At 37.0% G+C, this 23,833-nt stretch overlaps 1 protein-coding gene across 2 annotated transcripts in view; it reads right to left on the bottom strand.

Moving 5' to 3' along the window:
* The window catches only part of LOC136114746 (large ribosomal subunit protein eL37), a 354,179-nt gene that overhangs the window by 294,108 nt on the left and 36,238 nt on the right, over window positions 1-23,833 (bottom strand). For both annotated transcript variants that reach the window (XM_065860265.2, XM_071802170.1), the window contains exons 8-13: window positions 12,473-12,580; window positions 8,369-8,480; window positions 7,773-7,867; window positions 7,076-7,124; window positions 3,686-3,758; window positions 2,836-2,911 (exon numbers count right to left, since the gene is read on the bottom strand). In XM_065860265.2, the coding sequence (XP_065716337.1) occupies window positions 2,836-2,911; window positions 3,686-3,758; window positions 7,076-7,124; window positions 7,773-7,867; window positions 8,369-8,480; window positions 12,473-12,580 (513 nt within the window). The remainder of the gene's footprint in view (window positions 1-2,835; window positions 2,912-3,685; window positions 3,759-7,075; window positions 7,125-7,772; window positions 7,868-8,368; window positions 8,481-12,472; window positions 12,581-23,833) is intronic.

The following is a 23,833-nucleotide window of genomic DNA, read 5'->3' as shown; positions in this document are numbered from 1 at the left end:
AAATACAGCAGAATGGTATTGAAAAAGAAAACAAGTGGTGAATTTTTCCAGCTCATGACATTACTTTTTGAGAATGAATGCTATAGTGAATAGCTTTTAGATTCGACACAGATGTAACCGCATGAAATTTTTTATGTTGAGATACCAATATGGTCAGTTGAATTTACTGTGATTTTTTTGCCTTAAAATCTATCCACTGATTAATCAGGAGTTCCTTTGCTCAAATAGTTCACCTTCATGAGCTATCACTAAAGATGCATTTTTGCTGGTTTACTAGGAATACTTCAGAGCAGGAATCTTTATTTATGACTTGTTCACCTGGATATTTTGAAGAATGCTTCTCTTGCCACTTCAATTTACAAATGCAATGAAAAAGCAAACATACCAATTCTTCCTACATAAAATTCAACCCACCCCCTTCTGCTCTTCAATAGGCATTTCAGAAACAGTTGAAGTGAACAGAAGGCTTTACCAGGTGCAGGAACATGTAACACTGCTTTTGCAGGACCAATGGATTGTCAAAGCAGAAAATCTCAGGAATTAAGTAATCTTGAATATAAAGGATAGTCTAGTCTATATTTTTGCAAAAGTATAAACAGAATCTCAGTTTAAAGCAACCCAGTTAAACCAAACCTACAATTTATCTGACAACTGGAATAAAGAGATGCACAAATTAAAATAATCTCAAACTGTGCCTATAAGAAAAATCTAAATATTATTTACAAAAAAAAAAAGTTTATACTATAACAAACTACCTTTTCTAGTCTATCTTCAAAATTTTGACAGAGAATGCGATAATACAGATTCATTTTTAAAGCCACTATGTAAGCAAGTAACTTCTACCTCTATAACACATCATAGCCACCACAAGTTAATGTGAAGTAAATGCCTTCACAAAACCAGAGCTACTTCATCTAGTAAGAGAGTAGCTCTTAGAGTCACACGAAGGAAAAAATTTCCCACTCAGCTTCCCCATGACATATACCTGCAGTACTGTACTCACAGGGTCAATTATGCACATTTATTTACATCAGTCATCTGAAAAGAATACAGCTTACTAAAAGTAAGTTTTTTTAAGTTAGCTATTTGAAATACATAATTTGAGTTTGGGTGATTTGTCTTACCTCTGAGATGCAGAGCCATCGCTAAATCAGATGAATTCCAATTTTAGTTACCTAAGGTAACTCCTTGAAAAGTTATACTATCATATTTTTGCCTTGGCGCAAACAGCAAACCTAGAGTTAAAAATGTGATTTGATTCAACCCTTATATATCAAAGTGTGTGTGGGTTTCTCCAAAGAGACCTGTCTCCTTATTTTGGATTCTAGTGACAAGTTCTTGTAGCTCAAGAGAAAAAAATAAATTGGAATTGGACATTGCAAAGCTAACTGTTATTTCCTTAATGCACTTCATACTTGGATTCTTACAGTGTATCTCACCATCACATTGTCTAAAACACACAGTTCTAACAAAAGACATAAAACAGCAATAGAGGAGCACACACAGGATCCCAGAGTGATGCACTAACAGCAGCACCAATTTTCAGACCAAATTTTTCACAATAATAACTTGACGACATTGCAAGTAGAAAAGTCTTGAAAAAGCCAGCACTTTTATCAGTGGGGGCTGAAAAGATCTAACCAGCACTAGTCCATCTGTTCTTAGCTGTGTGACAACACCAAGTTGTGCTGTGAGAACATCTAAGGAAGACTGTTTTCTTATTAATTTATGCCCTATGCGTCATATTGGAACCAATCCATAACCCCATCACATCCCTTACAATTGCTCACACAGACAACTGGAACAGTCCTTCAGATAACCCTTTTTCCCACATCTGCCTGTACATATGCTGCCTTTGTCCCCTCTTGCTACAGCAGTTTATGCTCAAGCCACTGCCCCATGACTTGAGTATTCGCAGGCCTGCTGGAGAAGCACACAGACTGTGGGCTCAACTAACGCTTCTCCAGGAGACAGGACATTAATTGGGTTTTTTTCCCGCCTCCACTCAGCTTTCTAAGACTTTCCTGAGAACTTCAGCACTGCTCAGACAGATAGAAATGTGACTCATTACCTTAAAACAGGCTAAAAAGTTGGGTTTTTTCTAGACATTTCTGATACAAACCATATCAGAAAGTACCAAATTGAAAGCCATTGAAAATATCAAACTTGTAAATCAGACGAAAGATACGTATGCTGTTTAATGTTAAAACAAACACTGTGTTCAAAGTGGCTTAATGTCATCAGCTGCTTAAATAATACCACAATTAGCTTATATTTCTATGGTTGAAATCTGTAGGACTATTCAGGTAAATATAATAGTATTGCTTCCTTCTAGATGTGTTCAAAACTGCAATGCTGTGATACTTTGTCAGTCACACCGAGAAAAATAATGCAGGCATTTGTTCATAATTTTATTATGAGCTACAAGCTATTTTACACCTTCCTTCAAGTTCTTGCTCCAGTTACAACCATGCAAGAGTTATCACTCTTGACAAAAAGCATCAATCCTCAGAAAACAAAAGAAAAAAAAGACATTTGAAAGGCATAGACCCAAGAGGAATGAAAAAGGTTTACATAAATCATGTTTAGCTTTTCACAGTGCTTACCACAAGCATGATTTTAGAGGGCTGGCTCCAGATAATTGATTGCTTGGTGCCAGCAGTATACAAGAAAACCTGTTAACCTTAAAGCTGTACATATCCTCTATTTTAATGCCTTGAGCTTACAACCTCCATTTTGCTTCAGCCCTTTTCTCCTTTGCCTGACCCTCAGCTACAAATACATTCATATTATGCTAAATGTAACGCACTGAGGGTAGCATAAACACCTACTTACAGGAATCATCCAGTTGGCCAGGTCACCGTACTTAGACACCTGCATAGCTCCAAGCATTGTCAAATCAACATGGCCTCTGGCAACAGAAAGTGTGTAATTAGCATATAATGTCCAAGTAACAGTCCACAAATCTTAACAACCTTTTGTTCGTATTCTCATTACATCAATATAAAAACAGTGGCATATTGCAGAGGTAGCAGCCATTTTGTCACACATGTAGTTGGTTTTTTTTTTTCCCTCTCTAGATGTATCACTGATGCAAATTTTTCTGTCTGCCTACTGAGCCTCAAAAATGTTATTACTTTTGTCTGGTTTTGGTTAATTGCATGCACAGTCAATCAGCTCTGAACTCATACTTTTAAGTGCACTCCTTCACATATTTACACGCACTCATTATCTTTTCAGAGCCATTAGGATTTAGTGTTTGTTTGCATCCAACCTCCTTCCTGCAAAACAAACAAAAAACAGGTGCAGATGGTGAATTTCCATTAGGGAGGTGGAATGAGGATCACAGTTGCAAGCTGAGCAAAGAGAATATAGAGAGTGCAAGTACAGATTAGATACCTGGAAATGGCCAAAAAGCAGTTGTTAAAACATAGGTTATAAATGTGTTTATATATGGCCAGGTGGTGGTAGACACGAACATCAGTACGGTATCTATTAGTTACAGTGTTTTTCTATTTCCCATAGGTAGACCTAATCCTCTGTAAACCATCACTGATTAAGCCCATGATCATTTTACAGGTTGTTAAATGCTAACCACATTTCAAAGAACTACTAATGAGTTCAGTCACTGACTCAGTTTATTCTTTTCATGTTTCAGAAGATCAGGGTTTGTGTTGTTACGTACCCTCTTATCATTGCAAATGATTCATCACTAGAGAAGAAGGAAGAACCTGGAAGAACAGTGACTGTCTCCTTACCTGTAAAAGAAACAAGCTATAGTACATACGCATTTTCTCTCTTTGGCAAATGAAGTCACAGCTATTATCCAAGAATAAGGGGGGGTTTATCAAATTCCTTTGGATTCTATACAATATAGACCTGATTGCACTTACTATGTCACATGTAACCCTAATCAATCATAATGAATTGTGAAGCAGTTTGTGACAGTTTTAAAGGATAGAATTGCTCGCTCTTTGACCACCAGCAGTTCTAGGCAAGACATCACTGACACCAGAGGCTAAGAAGTATCTGTGGACTTCAGCTTTCTGCTCTATTCACAGAAAAAGTGAGAGGTAATTCTCTTTTGAAACAGAGGAAGAGCATCTTCAGGAGACAGGGAGGTTGCAAAGAATAGCGAGCAGACCAGATTGAACAGCCTAGAGCAATAATTATGCAGAATACCAAAAAATAAATCACACATTTAGTCTACTCTTGCTTTATTAAAGTGCACAAGAAAATGTGCATCTCTATGCTATACTGTTCTCTGCACCGTGCTTGGGTCAAGCACTGGAGCTCACATGGAAGTGTCTTATTTTGACTCTGCCCTCTCTCTCCTCTCCTGCCAGCACTCTGAATCAATCTGAGTGTCAACCATGTGTACACAGTGTCTGTGGAAAGGAATAAGAAACACAGCCAACAGTGAAATTATAAACCAAGCATCTGGAACTTGAGGGAAAAAACCCAAGACTTTAGCACCATATGACATTGTGAAGAAAAAGTCAATGTAACAACAAAGAGGAAGGAAACATGATTCAAGAGTTTCCAGAAAAGAGGGAAAAAGGTACAATGAAATTAACTAAGAGGATGGGAAAAGTGAAGGAAACACAGCAGGAAAGTTAAAATAAAAACCTTAGTTACCTGTTTCAATTTACTGAGTTCACTTGCATTATATGCCAAGATATTGTATGGAAATGAAATTTTGACACACAAAATAGTATAGAATTAAGGTTATACAAGCAGTCTTGCAGTCAGATCACAAGAATTCACCATGCTGACCAAATCCTCTATCCCTACCAGGCACCCACCCAGGGAAGTGGGAGAAACAACACAACCTGCAAAGAGTAGCATGGAGTGAGAACTCTGGCATCAAGTAACAAGTTAATGCAGTGCTGAGAAGAAAGAGACACTGGCAGAAGACCACAGAATAATGCATCAAGTGCACTGTATTACCCACTTCTTGAAAATGCTCTCAGGAAGTCAGTATATATTTCTACTGTAAGACAGAAGTCTCCCCTCCAGTTACAGTGAACTTAATGTGAGACATTCAGAAAATGGGACAAAACCCCCTATATTTCACAGCAATACAATTACATTTGCAGATAAAAATTTGGCAAAAGCCCAAACTGGGAATATATTTTGAAAATGTAGACTTTGGGGGCTCGCACAGTACCATTCCAGTCTATGAATGCAAACAGAATTAAACCCTATTCCTTTGCCATTTTGCTTCTGTTTTCTTCATATGTTTTGGTTTTTCTTAATTTGGCTAGAAAGTATCTAGAATGGTTTTAATCCAACTAAGTGTCAGAGGGATTTATCACCTTCTGTGTGTTCCAAAAATTATAACAATGTAATTTTGGTGGTATAGCTGAGGTTCACCTATCCTATGTCCATTGCAGCTTCAGAGGAAGATGTGAAGGTGCTTAACACTCAAGCACCAATACTACACTAATCCGATTTCCATCGTGTTATTCTAACTTCTTACATTAGCTTCATCTCTGCAAGATTATATCTTCAAAAACATTTATTACCAAAAACAACAATTCAAGATCATCTTGACATCCATATAAAACCACAACGATTTTTCAGAGTATTTATCAAGTTCTTGGATATTTTTCCTGTCATCACTCTGTTAACATGTTCATTAGTAATACACACATATTAGCACTTAGGTTCTAATAAGCGTGCATATAATTTCACCTTTTACGGTAAATGGTTTTTATTCTAAACAATTTTTTTCCTTCCAATGACACCTTCAATAATTTTTTTTTAAATTACTTCAATTTCACTTCAAGCATCAGCACAGCTCTTATACATCTCTGACATTTTCCTTCCTACAGTGTATCACAACAATTACCTAGCTACTGGTGAAATGCTGGGCTCAATTCCTTAGTAATTTCTTATTTTAAATTGGAAGATGGCCTTAAATAACTTCTTATTTAAAACATTATACTGACACATAGCAGTATGATAATGGTACCAATTAGTTAAGCTAGGTAGCAAATGTTGCAAGTCAATGAACAATTGCTGGACCGCACCTTGATATTAAATTAAAAGCTTGTTTGCTGCCAGTGCTTTATCTTCTTTGACTTTTCACAGTTTCATTGTACTTTCTAACAGCAGCTGAGAAAGGTACTGTCTGTATAGATAAATACGTAAGTACCAATACATACATGTTTGTGTATGTATATGTATACTTAAATAAAAAATACAAAATGCGTAGGTTTACCACATGAAAAACCAACCCTAAGATGTCAGCTATGTATCTACAACCTATACCACTAGTATCAATGAGAATTCATAATGTGCCAAGACCTACTTCTGTTTGTCACAATGCAACATACAGGTTTAATTTCACATGGAAACAGAGAATGGATACACATACAACTTTCCACGAAGAAAACAGAGATCAGACAGACGAACTAAACCATAAAAAGCTTAAGATTTACATTGCATGGCTGCTTCTGAGGTGAAATGTCCCAAAAAAGCTGGGCAAAAGAGCAGTTGGGACTGACATCCCTACACTAAAGCAGCAAAAGCAGCCACCTGCAGCAGAGCCCTCCAGCATGTCAGGTACTGTTTGGGGGGCCTCTCTCCCCCTGCCCTGGCTGCCACCCCCTCTCCACATGCCAATGAGTTAAGAGTTACAGAAGCACAGAATCATTTCGGTTGAAAAAGACCAAGTCACTAGCCAGAAATAAACACAGGACATTTTAAAACACATCCCAAACACAAATCACTTGAATTCCTTTCCTAGAAGACACAAGGTAAAAAGTCTCAGGAAAACAAATCCAGACTCACATACAGGCTTCACAGAACAATCTCACTTCTGAAAAGGAAGATGTGACCCTTTACTGCCTAGCCTGGGAGTTTACATCAGTAGCTACTAAAATGCATAAGCCCTCTTACTAGAAAACGAAACATCTCCATTGATCAAAATCAACATTTGCTCAAAAGAAAACAAATATATTAATATTTATAAGTTAATAAAACTGGAGTCTAAGTTCAAACATTCAATCAAAAGGAAGTTTTTAGATTAACAATTAATAATCATTTTCCATAAATTAAAAGATTTTACCTGCGTTAATCAAGTCTGGATCTACTTCACTTTCAAGTGGATAAGGACCCTGACAATAACAGAGACATATGTCAGTTTTATATTAAAATAGCTTTGAGATACAATTCATAACTGGTTTACTATTTCTAAGGTATATTACTGAAAACAGATCATCACAGATATATATTTTTTTTTTATTTTTAGCAGAACATCCCTGATGATACGAGCCACAATTTATATCAATTAACATACAAATACTGATGGACATATTGTTAGAGGCTTTTAGAGTTAGTAAATAACCATGAAGTGGTGGGGTTTTGTTTGGTCTGAATGGCAGACATTTTTCAGAAAAAGGTATGCAGATACAACTTCATAAAGCCATATGACAGTGAACATAAAATTCACTTAAAGCTTTATTTAAAATGATGTTTGATAAGGTTTACAAGGCTTGGTCTTGCAAACTACTGAAGGTTTGGACCCCTTCCAGCAAAACATGTACTTAAGAACATACTTAGCAAAGTAGTGCTAGAATCCTGAAATTAGTATTTCCTTGAAAAGTTCCCTGCACTACAATGAGAATGTTATGATCATTAAACATGGCATATATATGAATATGATTTTTAGTAAAATTACAATCAGGTCAGGGGCGGTCAGGGAATAAAACCCAGCCACTATAAGATAAGTACATCACCGTTAAGTGACCAAGATATATTCTTACCAAACCCAGGACTCCATTTTCACTCTGTAAGTGAACAGTAATGTCTGGACTGATGAAGTTACTGGCCAACAGTGGGATTCCAATACCCAGATTAGCTGAAAAGGACTGGTTAAGGCACAAACAGGAACACGCGTACTGCAAACTAGTAAATTTTTTAAAAGTTATCTTTGTACTATGATTAGATTAGAACGGTTCTCTTCACAAACACTTTCATTTTAGTTAGATGCCTCACATTTGTGATGAATTATTTCACCATTTAGACCGTTTAATTGCATTCTGTCAAATGCTTTACATGAAAAAAAACCAAACACCACAGTGGAAGTAAGCTTCATTTCCAATGTGTGTAACTTTTTCAAGCAATTCTTGCAAAATATTCAACTGCTACAAAATGCTCCAGATATGCCTGGATAGTAACTCCAGGTGTATTATGGGTTAATATCACACCTATTTCAATATATTCAATAGGATGTTAATAAAATGAGAGCATCCTAGGATCTGGGAAAGACAATGAGCATGATAATTAACCTGTCTTACAACAGCTGCAGCTGTTATTCTAGTGAGTCGTCACTTGAACCTACAGCACAGGTGAAGGATACCATACATGCCATCCTCAAACTCTAAAGCAGCCCGTCTTATGATCCTCTCCCTCACATTGTCTCCTTGTTTTTGTTTGGCTTTTGAGTCTTCAGACTTTCGGACTGATAAGCGCTGCAAATGAAGATGTAATAGTAAGATTAGAGTCCAGATTCTTGCTTCTTTCTTAAGATACAAAAGCCTGATTTGTGATTGCACTGAGATACTTGGTCCAAGAATAATGTTATTTATCCATCTTCTGCAAAAACCAAACTTTTCTTCCATCAGTTCAAGCTTATCTAAGCCAATGGAGTCATCAAATATCCCCAATGACAGCCTTAGACCAAAATGTTATTCCTTTGTCTATATGGCCAAAGCTGAGAGAGTATGTGATACATAGACCACTGGTTAAGGCACCAAGCATTAGTGTAAATACTAGCAAATCTGAGATTCATTACCCCAGAGACACCTAAATAGATTTGTAAAATGTCAGCCTAATATACAAATACTGCTCTCTTTCCGCATTCATTCAATCCAGTGGTGCTATTCTAGATTTATACGCATGAGACAGACAAATGCCAGTCATCTAAAGATACTGGTAGCTAAGCAACTAAGTTTTCAAACATAAATCTGCCTGAAGTTGTTTCCTGAAATTTCCTGGCCTTAAAATGATGCTTTCTAATCACATGTACATGAAAATGCCATGACATTCAAGAACTTTTTAAGACCTTTTTTCCTAAATTATTGTTTACATACATTATGTTCTTTGTGCATCTCTCCCATGCATATACGACTGCTCTGGGCAACATCATGTCCTGCACCCTCTCCTATTCCAGGTCATAATGAACACATCGGGCAAAATTATCTTCTGTTCATTTTCATCACTACAAAAGAATATTTGCAGTGTCTTTTTTCCCCATGTTGGCAGTTCCTTTCCTCTTACGCCACAGGTGGCAAACACACAGCCCACAGGCCAAATCCAGTCCTCCACCTTGTTTTATCCAGCTCGACACTTTGTTTCTACCTGGTGGCAGTGCCGAGCTCCTTGTCCCTACACTCCTGGCAGCGCTGGTCACACGTGCTGCGTGTGACAAGTGTTGCGCCGCACGAGCATGGGAACAGCGGGAGCTGCAGCCGTAACTACAAGAGAGCAGTGAGCCTGTGTAAGAAGACTAATAAGGTCAGACTGATGGGGGACACCAGTAGCTGCCTTGGGGCACTGAAAGACAGACAGGAATTACAAGTGGAGATGTTAGCGGGCGGTGGGGGGGCAGGCGGGGGTGCTTCAAGGGGTACTCTCAACTGAGCAAACATTTCATCAATTTTTTAATAAATTGGCCAGATACACGAACTTTAGCAATTACATGTCATTTTTAAAAAGTACCTGTAAAAAGATACTTTGTAACAAGCAGCCGGTGTCCCACTCATTGTTTTCCATGGATACGGCCAGGTCTATGGTCTAGCAGTGGTGGCCAAGCTTGTGCAATGACATGCTAATGTCATTTAATAATATGTCATTTAATAACAGTACAGCTCTGGACCACTTGCTAAAGTTCACATATCTGGCTAATTTACCAAATGAAATGTGACTGCCCAGTTTGGAATACTGATTTAAGGGGGGGTGGCTTGAGCAGATGGGGTAAGAAGGCAAGTGCCTGCCAGGATTTGTAATAGTGACATAAAGAGAAGGTCTCTAGTGGGAGCAGGAGGCGGGGGAGGATGATGGAATAAGGAGAATGCTCCTCATGAGGGGTGAAAAAAGGAGAATATCAGTAGGCATATCCACCCCCAAAGGAACATGCTCCTTATTCCACCATGGAAGAATGAGGCGAATGTTCATGCTGGAGAACAGCATTAAGAATAATGTTGATGTTCCTAGGAACTGGTGATGGGGGAATAAGGAGAATGTTACTGGCAGAGATGGAGGGAGAGAATTGATGGAGAAAGACTGACTGTTGTTTATACAGAAGTGGGTTTGAAGGAAAGTCGAGCCCGTGTGAGAGGATCTGACTATTATTTAACCTGGTCCTAAAGGACACCCCCGTCTTTTACTTAGGTGGCACACCATACCATCTTTGGTGGAACAATGTGAATCCCAAAATGTCCAGTAAGAGAAAGATTGATGTAGAAGGAAGGCAATTTAATGACAGATTGGAAAGTGAATATATGTTGGTGTTTCAAGGAGAAAAAACAGTATGTTTTTTTGTGTTATGAGACAGTGCCAGTGATAAAGGAGTACAATGCACATAACTGAGTGGCAAACACAAGGCCTGCGGGCCAAATCCTAAAATTATATTCAGCCTTTTGAAGGCAACCACGAGACAGATGTGGCCTTCAATGAAACTGAGTTGGACACCCCTGTCTTAGGCAGTCAGAACCAGTATCAGTTCTCTTGAATTTTCCAGCAACCTTCTTTTTATGCCTTGGCTATTCTCCCTAGAATTGCTTCACTTGTCAGTTGTGGAAATAGTAGGAACAATCACAAAGGGCTTCTCCTCCGCAAAGAGAAGGCTAAATAGTATAACACGACTAGCACTAGAGGCACCATGTCTGAGCCAAATTAGGCAGGAACTGCTAATTAGAGCCAGTAAAGACTTAGGACAAACTAGGTTCTCTTTATTCTCTTTATTCCTCATCTCCCCTCTTACCACTTACTACGCTGAATGCTTGGACATGTAGAGTCACTATAATATTTTATGGAAGAGTAAATAAATCTGCCATTTCCTTCGTATACTTATGAGATCTACCACTGCTAGAATTACAAAACTACACAAACAAAATTAATCTGTGTTACATCTTTGCTGTGCAGTTCATTGTGCATCTCCTTCCCACCACTTCCTTTTTTTCTTAAGCATCTAGGGAAGGGGGCAGATGACTAAGTAGGCGTATTCACATATGCAGACAAGCCAAAGAAAGCAAGGTCTTCATACAAAGTCTTCGTTGGACCGAGAGTCATCTCTTTGGCAGTCACCACTGCCAAATGGCAGTAAGAACAGCAGTTGACTAAATGCAAAATGGATTGCTCTCATAAAAGGTAAAAGCTTTCTGTGAGATATTGCATTCATTCAGAAGGAGGAAACAGGCCATTAATTGCAGTCAAACACAACATGCCCAAAGAAAGAAAAAATCAAAAAGAAAAAAAAAGGGTTCGGCACTTCTGTTTTCAGTCAAATACTTAACAACATGTAATATCCTTCTGCAGAACAAAGAGATCAAAGGAAAAAACATGTTCATAAGAGAGTTTACGCAGAGGAAAGGCCTCTAGGACTTTATGACTTGATTTTAATAATAAAAGTTTAATTATTACAATTCCTTTCTGCACTTTTTTTTCTCCAAGATGTCTTTTTTTTCCCTTGGGTCATAGATCTCCCCCTCCACCAGCTCTTCTGATGACATTTTGAATAATTCCCAACTCTGGAGTACGGAGACACAGAAGGAATACAGAATTTTCAGTTGCACTTTAAGAGTATTGGCACATCACCAAAATGAATATAGAGACATAGCTTGAGTAAAGCAAAGCCACAGAAACGAAGAACAATCACACAATCATAATTTTCTTGGACGTTTTCAGTCTTCTATTCAGACTGTAACTGCCACTGGCTAAAAAAGTTCCTGATTAAGTTAAAAAAAAAAAAAAAAAGAAAGGTTCCAGGAGTAATTCAATACACAGCACAAAAGGGGTTTGAGAATGGCCCTACCTGCCCATGTCAAGAGCTCTCCAGTAGAAAAGAAAGTATCTAATGGTCAAAGGCAGCTCTTAGTCTAGGTGTTCTCTTTGTTTTGTCTACAGAAGGTGAACTGAGAGAAGGAAGTAGAATGGAGTAGCATTTTCCGTCAAATTTTCAACTGTGTTAAAGCCATCTAGGACTATAGGCGGTTGCTAAAAATTATTCAGGGACTGAACCTGAGAGGCTCAGGTATAAGAAATGATGCTCAGTTCTCAGGCCCCCACCTAACTAGTAACTACCTAAGTACCTACCTGAACTCCAATACTTAGCAAAATTTGACAGCTTTTTCTCACACAGTTTTCTCACTTCTAAGACTTGCTGGTTCAAGTAAAAACTCCGTAAATTCAAAAACACACCCCAAACGGAAGTATGTTGTGATCAAGAAGCTCAGCCACTTACTTCAATTCTCTTCTCGAACTTCTCTCCCTTTATCAGACGATCAACATAGATTTTGGGAACATGAATGTCTTCTGGGGCAAATGCTCCTATATCAACAATTTCTTCCACCTGCAGACAGAAAGGGAAAGCGAAAATATTTAGAAAAAATTATTTAGTTAGAGATTTTATTAGCATTTAAAATACTAAATATACAATGGGCAAATCAAGAAAACTAACAAATGGCATAAAACAGATATGCTCTTCGAAAAAGGCTATCTTTCCTCTTCTTTCAAAGGCTATTTCTACACACAAATTGAAAGTAGTTTACGTTTTAACACCCGATTTTGTACAACCACCTTCAAGAAATGTACCATGTGCAATTACATCAGAGTTGTTTGTACCTACAGATAATTTCCATTCAAACAGAAAGAAACAATATGTCAGAGTACAAAGCAGAAGTATGAATTTTATGGATACAAACACAGAAGATGACTTGATATTTCTCCATAGTGTACTCAAAATTTAAAAAATTCAAACTGTAATAACTGATTGTAAGAAGGATCTGAGGATCTAAGTCTCTACAGCTAGTGAAAGATCCAGGACAAACCAGTACTGATTCATGTATAGTACATTTTAAATAACAGCTATCTGGTACATGAAGTCATTTCCATGCCTCAGGCACAGACAACAGGATTTTCCATCCGCTATTGTCCAAGCTCAGGGTGGTCTAGTTGGAGACCCTGCTATGGGCAGATGCCTGCAGCACAGACCTTCAGTGATGTCTGGTGCTTTCCCTGACAAGTCTCAGGTGCAGAGAGCACATCCTGTGCCACAAACAGACACTGCTGTTAGGGCTGTACCTGCATCTGACCACAGAGAAAATGTGTCATGTTAAAGCAACAGGACAAACATAACATCTGAAACAACCTACTAAAAAGAAATGAAATTGTTTCCCAAGTGCTTTATCACAAGGAACTAGGTTAAGCTTTCAGGAAGTCTAGGAACCCCAAAACAAGTCCCAGCATATGACACATCAGTATGAGTACATCCCTTAGTAGCCATCACCAGTGAAGCAACATTAAAGAGCTTAAAATTCAATTTGACATCCTACTGTTACTGCACAATGTGATCAATACTAAAATCTATAGTACATCTGATAGACAATTACCTCCTTATTGTGCCTTCCAGTTTGACAATTAAAAAAAAAAAAAACAAAAAACAAACCAAACAAACCCACCCTAAAAGCAGAAGAGGGAGAGGAACAATTAACAATATAAAGACCCCAGGATCAGTTTCAGATGATCCCTAAAAAAAGCCCTGGGGTAAACACACAGGAGGAGACACATTGGGAAATCTGTAAGGCAAAGGTGGTAAGGAGGAGGTAACAACAGCTACAGGGACACTAGCCTCAGTGTTCACAGAGAGCAAAATCAAACATACAGAGTTTTTATCCACAAGATAAGGAGAGACAGTTGAATCAACGTTTAAAAAATTCAAACTACTGTATTCAGGAAAAAATGGTATACTCTATTCATGCCCTACCTCACTTGAAGTTTACTACTTTATAAATGAATTTTAAAACTAAAATGAAGACCAAGTCAAAACAAGGGTAAAGTGAAAACATCCCAAAGCACTCTCAGTGCAGGGACTACTACCAGAACATGCTCAGAAGGGAGGGGAAGCACGAGATAAGACTTTTCAATGAAGCCATATACAAGCAAATGATCTGCTACCAGCAGAATTCTCAAATTCACCTTTTCTAATCACATTTGTCTTTACTTATCAGGTGGAAAATTAGGCCTGGGGAATACTAATTACTATGTATTTGAACTTTTTCATGAAAGAACTACATATATTTGCTGCAGCAAATGAGATTATAAAACCAAAGCCCTTGCAGTCACAATTCAACCAACTTCAACAGGATTATCCTGTCAGAAAACTTGACACATTGTTATCTCTCCCCCATAGAATACAGAGCATAAATAATTTATCCAACAATAAATTACTGGATTTTGTTATTAGTCACCCTATTCCCTTAATTGGTTAGTACTTTGTGTCTTTGGAAACAGCAGTCAGCATAACAGCTTTTCCTTATAACAACCATCAACATAATTATTTATCATTTCATTATGGTATCCTAACATTACACATACAATATGTATTTTTGTCCTAGGGATTTTAAATGAGGCTAAGGATCCCTGCAGACTAGAACACCTTTGTGTTCACAGGCAGCCCCCTCACTATTCTTACTGGTGTTTTGCAATTGCTATGTTCTGCCATTACGTACCAAATTAATCGATCTACCATTAAGCATTAAGGGTAATTAAGTATGTTAAATATCAATAGAGAAATGAAATGGAATTTCGAAAAGCAATTAAAAATTTGCATGTAATGTCTGCAAGAATACATATCATCCAGTTCTGCAAATGAAATTAATCAGCATGTTCATATGAAAAAGAAATAATTTGCACAGGGGAAGTATAAATGTCATCTGATTGCTCCAACTCTCTCTCCCAACCCTGCTCTCAGGGAACTAGATGATACTGCGTTTGAGACGCTGTAGACAGGCTGCCAGCACCCTCCATCAGAGCGGCCAGCACTGCCACCACAGACGAAGCTGTGCTAATGGAAGTGACACCATGAAATCTGATGGCTATGGGAATCAGTAACTTAACTTCCTGTGATCACTGTGAGATACAACCCAAGCACCTTTCTAGACAAAAACAATAATGCAAAATTAAATAGTTCCATAGCTGGGAATATGCACTTCCCTTTCACATTTCACATTCCTTTATGAGTCTGGTCTGTGCGACATCCACAGCCTAACCCTTAATCACCTGCAGACATGCAGGAGAGCACTTATATTAATAATTAAAAGGACATATGTGAGTTTTCTTCCTGTTCTCTCCATATTATCTATCCTTCTGTTCTTCTCTACTTACCTTGCCTCAGGCTTTTTTTTTTGTCATGTATAGAAGAATTCCTGTAAACATCAAAATCTTTATATGACATCCCACCCAAGAGACATGAAGTCTGGCAAAGCACAAAGAGGGAACTAATCAAAGTAGACCACCTCCTGCACATTTTTTAATCCGCAAATCAAAATACTTCGGTACCATTTGGACTGCCTTGATCACATGTTTATTTTAAATCTTAACTTCACGAATGTGCTAGAAGATAGAAAATGTTTACGTCTTTGCTACACAGGTAAAGATAAAGACTAACTTCAGGAGACCATATGGGCTGAATTCTCTCTTCTGGGAAGGTTCTGATGAATGATTCAAAAATCTTTGCATTGTTTCAATAGTTTCACAGCATTGGTTTTCTTCCTGGTTATAAATGTGCTTGCAAATCTTGTCTGATTGCTGACAATGGGAGCAAAATGAATAAATTCAATCATTTCTGAATACTGCTCTATCTGCAAGTACACCCAGAACATAAAAGCTGTTCTCCACTATGATTCACAAGAGCCTTCGGCCATTTTGTTTGGTATCAGGACTCATAGAATCAATGGTCACTTGTTTCAAAATATCACTTCCTTCTGTAATTTACATCTACTTTTCCCTTTTTAAAGTAGTTGGATTTTTGCTTATGGAAATTCAGCTACTTTTCCACAGTTTTATCTCAGAATTTCTGAAGGCTTCCAGAGAGATAAAGCGAACCTTGAAGGTTATGGATTTCCAATAAGAAAGATAAAGAACTCTGGTTCTTGACCAAAAACTAGCAAGGAAATTACAATGACACAACTATTCATGCCAAAACACTTGAAAATTAAAAGGCCTTTCCTTTGCGTATTTACCTCTTAATCTATTTCTGTAGCCTAATTAGATGCTTTACAATACGTGAAACATTTTCAGCTGTTTTAGTTTTAAATCTCAGTTTTCATAAAACTAAGCTATAACCAAAAATGACAACATAATTCCTTATTAGGGGAAAAAAATCAAAAATGTGCATGTGTAGATGGGTGAAAAAGAGAAAGAGACGGGGGAGAGGGAGAATTTAAAAAAAAAACTATGCATTTTTAAGTAGCTTGTTTTTAAACTGACTTTATTAGGTATCTCTATCACTACCTTAATTATCCTAGTACACTTCAGTTCTTCAAACTGAAATAACAAAAATACCCAGCAGAATATAAATAGGATAAAATATTACAACCGGTCAAATGTCTAAAACAACAGAAGAATGAAATCAAATTTAGCCCCTAAGATTCTCAAGACAAACCCATTAGAGTACTTCTTCAGTTGACTACTGGAAGAGTCAGGATGTCACTGCAAAATTCATTGCAGCATTTATAAAATCATAAGAAGTTAAAAAAAATATTAAAAAACACAATAAGGACTATGAGCAAAAGTGGCATGCATCTGGTTCATTCCAGATCACAGAAACTGTGATCAGCTATTCCCTCTGCTAATGACAAACAAGGAGAAAAAAGGTCAGTCTTATGTTTAGACTAAATATCAAAAAAAGCTTTGATATTGTAAAACAGTGGAATATCCTCTGAAACAGGTCACTGGAAATTAAGAACACACTATACAAATATATTGGGCTACAGGAAAGTGCAAAGTAGGTTAGTATTTACTCAGCTCTGTCTGCACGGAGTGAGATGAAAGAGGACCTTGTGAGTTCAGTTCTGTCCTTCTAGAATCATAGAATCATTTTGGTTGGAAGAGACCCTCAGGATCATCGAGTCCAACCATAACCTAGCTCTGGCACTAAACCATGTCACTGCCAGACCATGAAATTCCTCCTTCTGCCATACTCACATCGTTAATGAAATGACAGTCAATAGCCATCCTGAAGATGAGACTTTTACAACAACTTTAAAAAGGAAGCAACTACCAAGTAGTTTGATAAAGGCACATATTGGTCACTAATCACCACGTTATGCTCATGTCAGACTTGCAATAAATGTCTCCATGACACACTGAGGGGCAGGAGAACAGTAAAAATCTGTGAAGTTCTGATTTGTCAGAAAGCCTTTAGCCTAAAGAGATTGATCTACATCACACTGAAGGTTCATTTAGTCCATGAAGCCTTCTTCTTAGCAAAGAACAGAAACTTAAAAGACAGTGTGGTACTCTTGGTTACATAAGCTCAGCTTCTAGCAATGTGTAGTTTAAGGATGCCCTCAGCCAGATGCTGGACAGACCACTTTGCTTCACAGCTTCTGATGGACCATGAATTTGTCTAATAGTTCCTTGGAACCCAAAAGGCTCTATCATTGCATTTCTAAAATTTAACTAGTATGAAAATATTTATAATTATCTCTTGTCATTCCACTGTGTGCTTCCTTCTCTTTGCAACACAGGAACAGCACGCACCTGTTCTTTACTTGCTTGTTACACATCAATGAAGATTCTACCTACCTTAATATTTTTTCCTGGTTTCTAGTAGACTGTTATCCTCTGTGAACACTACAAAGCAAAACAGTGAGGTGTGTTGCCAGTATGTCATATCATTAGGGAAGCAAAGCTGACATAAATCTCCCAAGTTTGTCATCATGTGGCTACAGATTTTGGCAAACTAGGAGCCCCTGCTAGATTATACTAGATTATACTCATTTTACCTTTGTTTTCTCTGTTCTAAATCTCCTGAATTACCTCCACTTTTAGTTGCCTCAGGCTTAATGTCTTCTCTCACACTTCTCTGCACCTGCTGCTTGTTTCCTCCAACTGCCCCTTTCCATTCTACGCATTTAACCTCTTCCTCCACACTGTACTGCTGACAGCAAAGAAAACAGACTGCACTGCACTACCTGCTCGATGTACACACACACAGTTCTAGGATAACAACCACAAAAAAGAGAGGAAGCACACTTGATTACATGCAAAAGCTGTCTATATGGAAAACTGTGTCCATGCATGAAAGAATATGAAAAATCTAAACACCAGCCTCTGAAAAAGTTCTACTATATACACAGAACTACACTTCTATGAGGTGCTGGAGAGAGTTCAGAGAAGGGTAACGAAGCTGGTGAGGGGTCTGGAGCACCAGTCTGATGAGGAGCAGCTGAGAGAACTGGGGCTGTTCAGCCTGCAGAAAAGGAGGCTGACGGGAGACCTTATCACTGTCTACAGCTACCTGAAAGGAGGTTGTAGCATGCAGGGTGCTGCTCTCTTCTGCCAAGTAACACAATGAGATGAAATGGCCTCAAGTTGCACCAGGGCAGGTTTAGACTAGACCTTAGGGAAAATTTCTTCCTGGAAAGGGTTCTCAGGCATTGGAACAAGCTGCCCAGGGAAGCACTTGAGTCACCATCTCTGGAAGTGCTTAAAAGACATACAGATGAGGTTCTTAGGGACATGGTTTAGAGGTGGACTTGGCAGTGTTAGTTTAACAGTTGGACTCAATCTTAAAGATCCTTTCCAACCAAAATGATTCTATGATTGTTCAGAAATCGTTAAACTAGTCACATTTTGTCATGGACAGGTTACATGATATTCTTAAGTTTCAAGAACATGTTCAAAGTCAGAAGGTATGAAATTTCTCAAAGTAATAATCCTACAAAAATAACATTCTCAAAACAATGTGGTGGGTTTTTTTTTTTTTTTTTTTATTATCTGGCCACTTTTACCCAAAATAAAAACTCACTTAAGCAGACTCATTTAAATCAAGGTAGAATTGATTTTATAGAAGAGTAGCGATTTCAACATAAATGTCTGCTGTCACCCATACCTATAAATATGTACTGTAAAAATCTATTCTTCAAGTATAAACTGAGCTTGCAGGTTTTTTCTCAAGATGTTTCTAAAGTAGATAACAAAGGTAAAAGAAATGTCTGCTAAGTATTGATTACTGAAATTACTTCATTAAACTGACAGACTTGTTTGTTAGACAATTTGCACAAGTATGTCTATATACATCAAGAGTGGAAGTGATAAATGATAGCTGTTTTCTTGCTTCCTTAAATTCATTAATTTGGATTTTTCACTATTTTTCCACTGTAAAATCACGTCTTGCTTCATTTGTTAAGGGCAAGCTAATGGCAACACAACCTGCTTAACCTGTAGGAAGCACCTCTGTTAAATAAGGTAACTGACCACATCTCAAATCCTTCCATTCCAGAACAGAACAGTTGCTAACAATGTTAACTCTACTGGAATAATATCACTCAGCATTTTTGCGAACAAAATGTAGGTTGCTTTAAATACGTTATCCCTTTACTTCATTGCTTATTGTCAAAATACATTAGACTAAAAGCCTTTGAACTGATTAGAAGGTAAAAACAAGTAACTGACATTTTTATTAAAATTATTTGCATATTATTTAGAAGAATAAAGAGCTAAAAAAACCCCAGCTTTAATCTCAACAAAAGACAAGTGACAAATGAAAAGAGATTGAAAGAGGTCTCATTTCCTAGGCATTTAAAGAAATGTAGCTTAAAGGTCAGGAGATAAATTTAAGCTTGTCTTTCAAAAAGGAGCTAAGAGAAATTTAAGTACTGAAGGTAGAGGTAGAAATAAAATTTAAAAAATAAATTTAAAATAATAATAATTAAAAAAAAAAAGCTAACACATTTTTAATTGCACCATCAAAGGAGTTCTTTGTATTTTCCAGGCTATTCAAGTCCAATTAAATCACCATCAAATTCAAGGAATATCTTTAACCAAGAATCAAACCAGAGCATGCTAAACTGGAGACATATAGACATAACAAATTATGTTGCTGGTTCTTTCCGGGAAGGAATATAAACCCTGCAGGTATTTCAATAAAGGCAGAAAAGATACAACATCTCAAAATGGCATTTTACATGCACAGAAGTATTAGTTATCCTCCTTATTTCAGATATTAATTACAGTGGTAGTTTACAAAGATTACTGAAAACCATTTTACACGCTACTGCTCCTCAACAAGGGATCAGTGTGGTTCATTTAATATCATAGGAGATATCCCAAAAGCCCACAATCTTGAAGCTCAATAAAACTCTTTTGCAGCGTTAAGTGAAAACGTAGTCAGAGTATGTTTTAAGGAAAGGATTGGGAGAAAGAAAACAACTGATGGTAGTATGTCATGCGGCTTAGACACTTTCAACAGATTAATCTGTAAAAACTGGGTATCATGAGACTGTAAGTAACAAATTATAAGAAAAATAAAAATTTCAAACAATCATTATCCTTCGTAAAGGTGCCTGGAAAGGAGATCACTAGATATTCACAGAAATAAAAAATAATAATAATAAAAAAAATTAAAAAGTGCTTCACAGAACTGAAAATATTATATGATGCTGAAGGTGACAGAAACATGTCAAATCAGTCCTTCAGACCATAAAAATAAAAGATTTGCTTATCACAGCCTGATGAGAAAATTCTGATTTCTTTTCCTCTAGCAAGAGAGAAAAAATGTCTTTAGCACATCTGATAGTCAAAGTCATAACAAGTATGACCTCTAATCTCCCAATCATAGCAAGTTTTCTTTTCTGTTTCTGTGTTTATTAATCAGGGGGAATAACCACTGAAGCACATCAAGCCAATACCAATTGGTTTCAAATTCCCACTAAAACTTTTACACAACTTATTTAAAATAGTTTTTATATAAATCATTCAGTTGGTTTATTAACCCTTCCCTCTCTAGCCCCCTAAAACAGAAATACATTAATGATTGGTTTATTTGTTGTCTCTGATTCCTCTGAATTATTGAAAGAAAAATTCAGCACTCTCAGAAACTTTCACATTAATTTAGCAGTTTTTGTTCTTCTTGTGCCTGAAAGTCTAGATAATATCTTGAGGTAGGTTGATGGATGGCCAACTTCATATAACACATCTGTTTCTCCCCTTGCCTATAAGCCTCCTGGCAGAGTCTAAGTCAGACACATCTGCTTAGCATATATTCATCCTTGACGGAATCTGACGGAATCCATTACAAACAGCAACACATTTCTACTTGTATGATGGTTCAATTTAGTCTCTTAAACCTGGAGTGTCTTAAAATCCCAAATAAGTTATAATTTTTAATTAATTAATTAATTAATTAAGCACATCTGCCATCACATTTCTGTAAAATTTAAGACCAAAACCATGTAAAAATAGCTTTTCTCAATACACTAGGAGAAACTGATGGTATACATAGCTTAGGAAAATCAAGGGATAGTCCGGTGTGCACATGTAGACGGACATCTTTTCTAACTGCTGCTGACAAAGGCAAACAAACCCAGAGGACATAACCACTCCTAAACGCCTTGTAGGAGGTGACCACAGATGACAGCATCAAGAACGTGCTGCTGTCCAAGACAAAAAGCCTATTTCTCAGCTGGCCTCGTACTAAGATGTTACAAAAACTACAAGACTTTTCAAAATACACAATTAAAACATTAGAAAAAAAAAAAGTGTAAAGGAACTGAAGCAACGGTATTTAAGCACTTGCCTAATTCGCTTAAAAGAACAAGGGAGAACCATGAGACATCAGTATAACTTCCATCAGCCTGGAATTCAAGCAGGCAAAAATTTTGGCATAAAAATGCAAGTGTCTGTTTTGAATTACTGTGACAAAAAATGGATACCTGAAACTATTTTTGTTGAGAAATCTAGTTTACTTTACAAACCAACTGCAAGATGTGTTTGTACCTTCATTTGCAGCTCTAGATGCTCAGAGTGTTTAAGAAATTCAGCATTTTGAGAGCCTGGGGGCCACACATGCTCCTTAGCTCATTGTTTACACAGCCCATTGTGGTGAGGAATATATCCCAGCTCTCCACTTTGCTTTTCACCGCTTCTTTCAACAGGAACTAAAAAAAATGATATAATGCATTTGACTTATTCCAAGGGTTAACAAGAAAGATAAATGTGCCTGTTTTTCTACAACAAACCCATCCCCCAAAACACTTGTTTAAACATGAGGTTGTTCTAAGATTTATCTAGCTTTGCTTTCTCCAACTTAATCAAAAGTGGCAAAATCAGGAATCTGTTATTTAATTTATGGTCGTATCAATGGGAGCACATTTCCACACACAGGACTTCATGACTGCAGGTTTTCTATAAAGCAATTTAACAGAGTTTGGGGGAAAAAAAAATAAGACTAGGCAACTTTCAAATAAACACCAGGAAACTGTTTGGGAGACAGAAAACTACTGTGTTCTCAACCATCCTTTTATCACCTTCTGCATCCTGAAAAATGAGCATGATTTGAAGTCAAGACAATCTTGGTACCTCAAACCTTTACTTCTCATTAAATCCTTTCTTCACTGAATTATGCTATTCTATAGCATTTGCAGGAAGAATGCTGCAATAGAAGGCTAAAATCTGAGCTTTACATTCAAAGAATTACTCAGAAATACTCACTGCTGCCTAAGTTACAAGGTTGTAGTTTTCCAAATCTCAATATTTAGACCACATGAAAAAACATGCTTCATGTCAGTAGGCAATTACGCAATTGGTGAATTTTTTTCTAAGATTTTCAGCTTGAGTGTTTAATTTTTCTCATTTTGTACTAGAAATTCGCATCAGAAATAACAAAAACTTATTAATAACACAGAAAACTAATTGTTGTTTTAAGACACATAAATAAAAGTACATATGCATACAAATTCTTTGAATCATGCCTAAAACTCCCTCTGCACCATCTTTTCAGTGACATACTCATGTGTGATTCAAAATGCAAAGACTGAAAAATCATTGATTGATTAACACATCTAACTCACAAAGGAGGGCATAAGAACTATCATTAATTTACTGTACACATTAGTACATTCAATGAAAAGTTAAATCTAGAGTATTTTAAATCCTATTAATTTTCAAATTCTTATGATACCAGACATGAGTACTGTTAATGAAATAAACTTCCAATGCACAGTGTATCTGGCTTTCCACAAATTGCTAAGAAAAAAAACCCTAAATTGAGCTTTAGGAGCAAACAGGCTTTCCATCAGTGTCCCCAGCGCACTGACTTCCTGGCAATCTACAGTCAACTACTGATCAACCACAGATTTGCTTTAGCATATTCTTGTTGAATTTCACATTTGTCGTTCACACATGTGACAAAGTTTGTTGTTTTTTTTTTCATTAAAGATTGTGTTCACATCTGCAATGAGTTTCTGAAGCTGAATGCTGAGAAAGCTCATTATACTCATTCAAGTATCAATTTAGAAAGAAACAAAAGACAGATAAAAAAAAAAAAAATCACATTTTCCAGCACAATGTTGTGTGTAGGTAAAACTATCAGAACAGCAGTCAGCAACAATTTGATCTATGAATTTTAACCACTTAACATTTACTACTCCAGCAACGAAGTACCAAATCTGAACCCACATAATTAGAGGTTATATATAAAAGAAAGGCAACTGTAGGAAAAAAAAAAAAAAAGAAGAAAAAAAAAAAGAAACACAAAACACAGAACAAAAGCAACCAAAAAAAAAAACAAACCCACACACATAGCTAAAGTAACTATTAA

This window comes from Patagioenas fasciata, chromosome Z (genome assembly GCF_037038585.1).
Source record: "Patagioenas fasciata isolate bPatFas1 chromosome Z, bPatFas1.hap1, whole genome shotgun sequence".
In the NCBI taxonomy this organism is placed as follows: Eukaryota; Metazoa; Chordata; class Aves; order Columbiformes; family Columbidae; genus Patagioenas; species Patagioenas fasciata.
The sequence above is the reverse complement of the archived record's forward strand: the minus strand, read 5'-3'. Positions and strand labels throughout refer to the sequence as shown.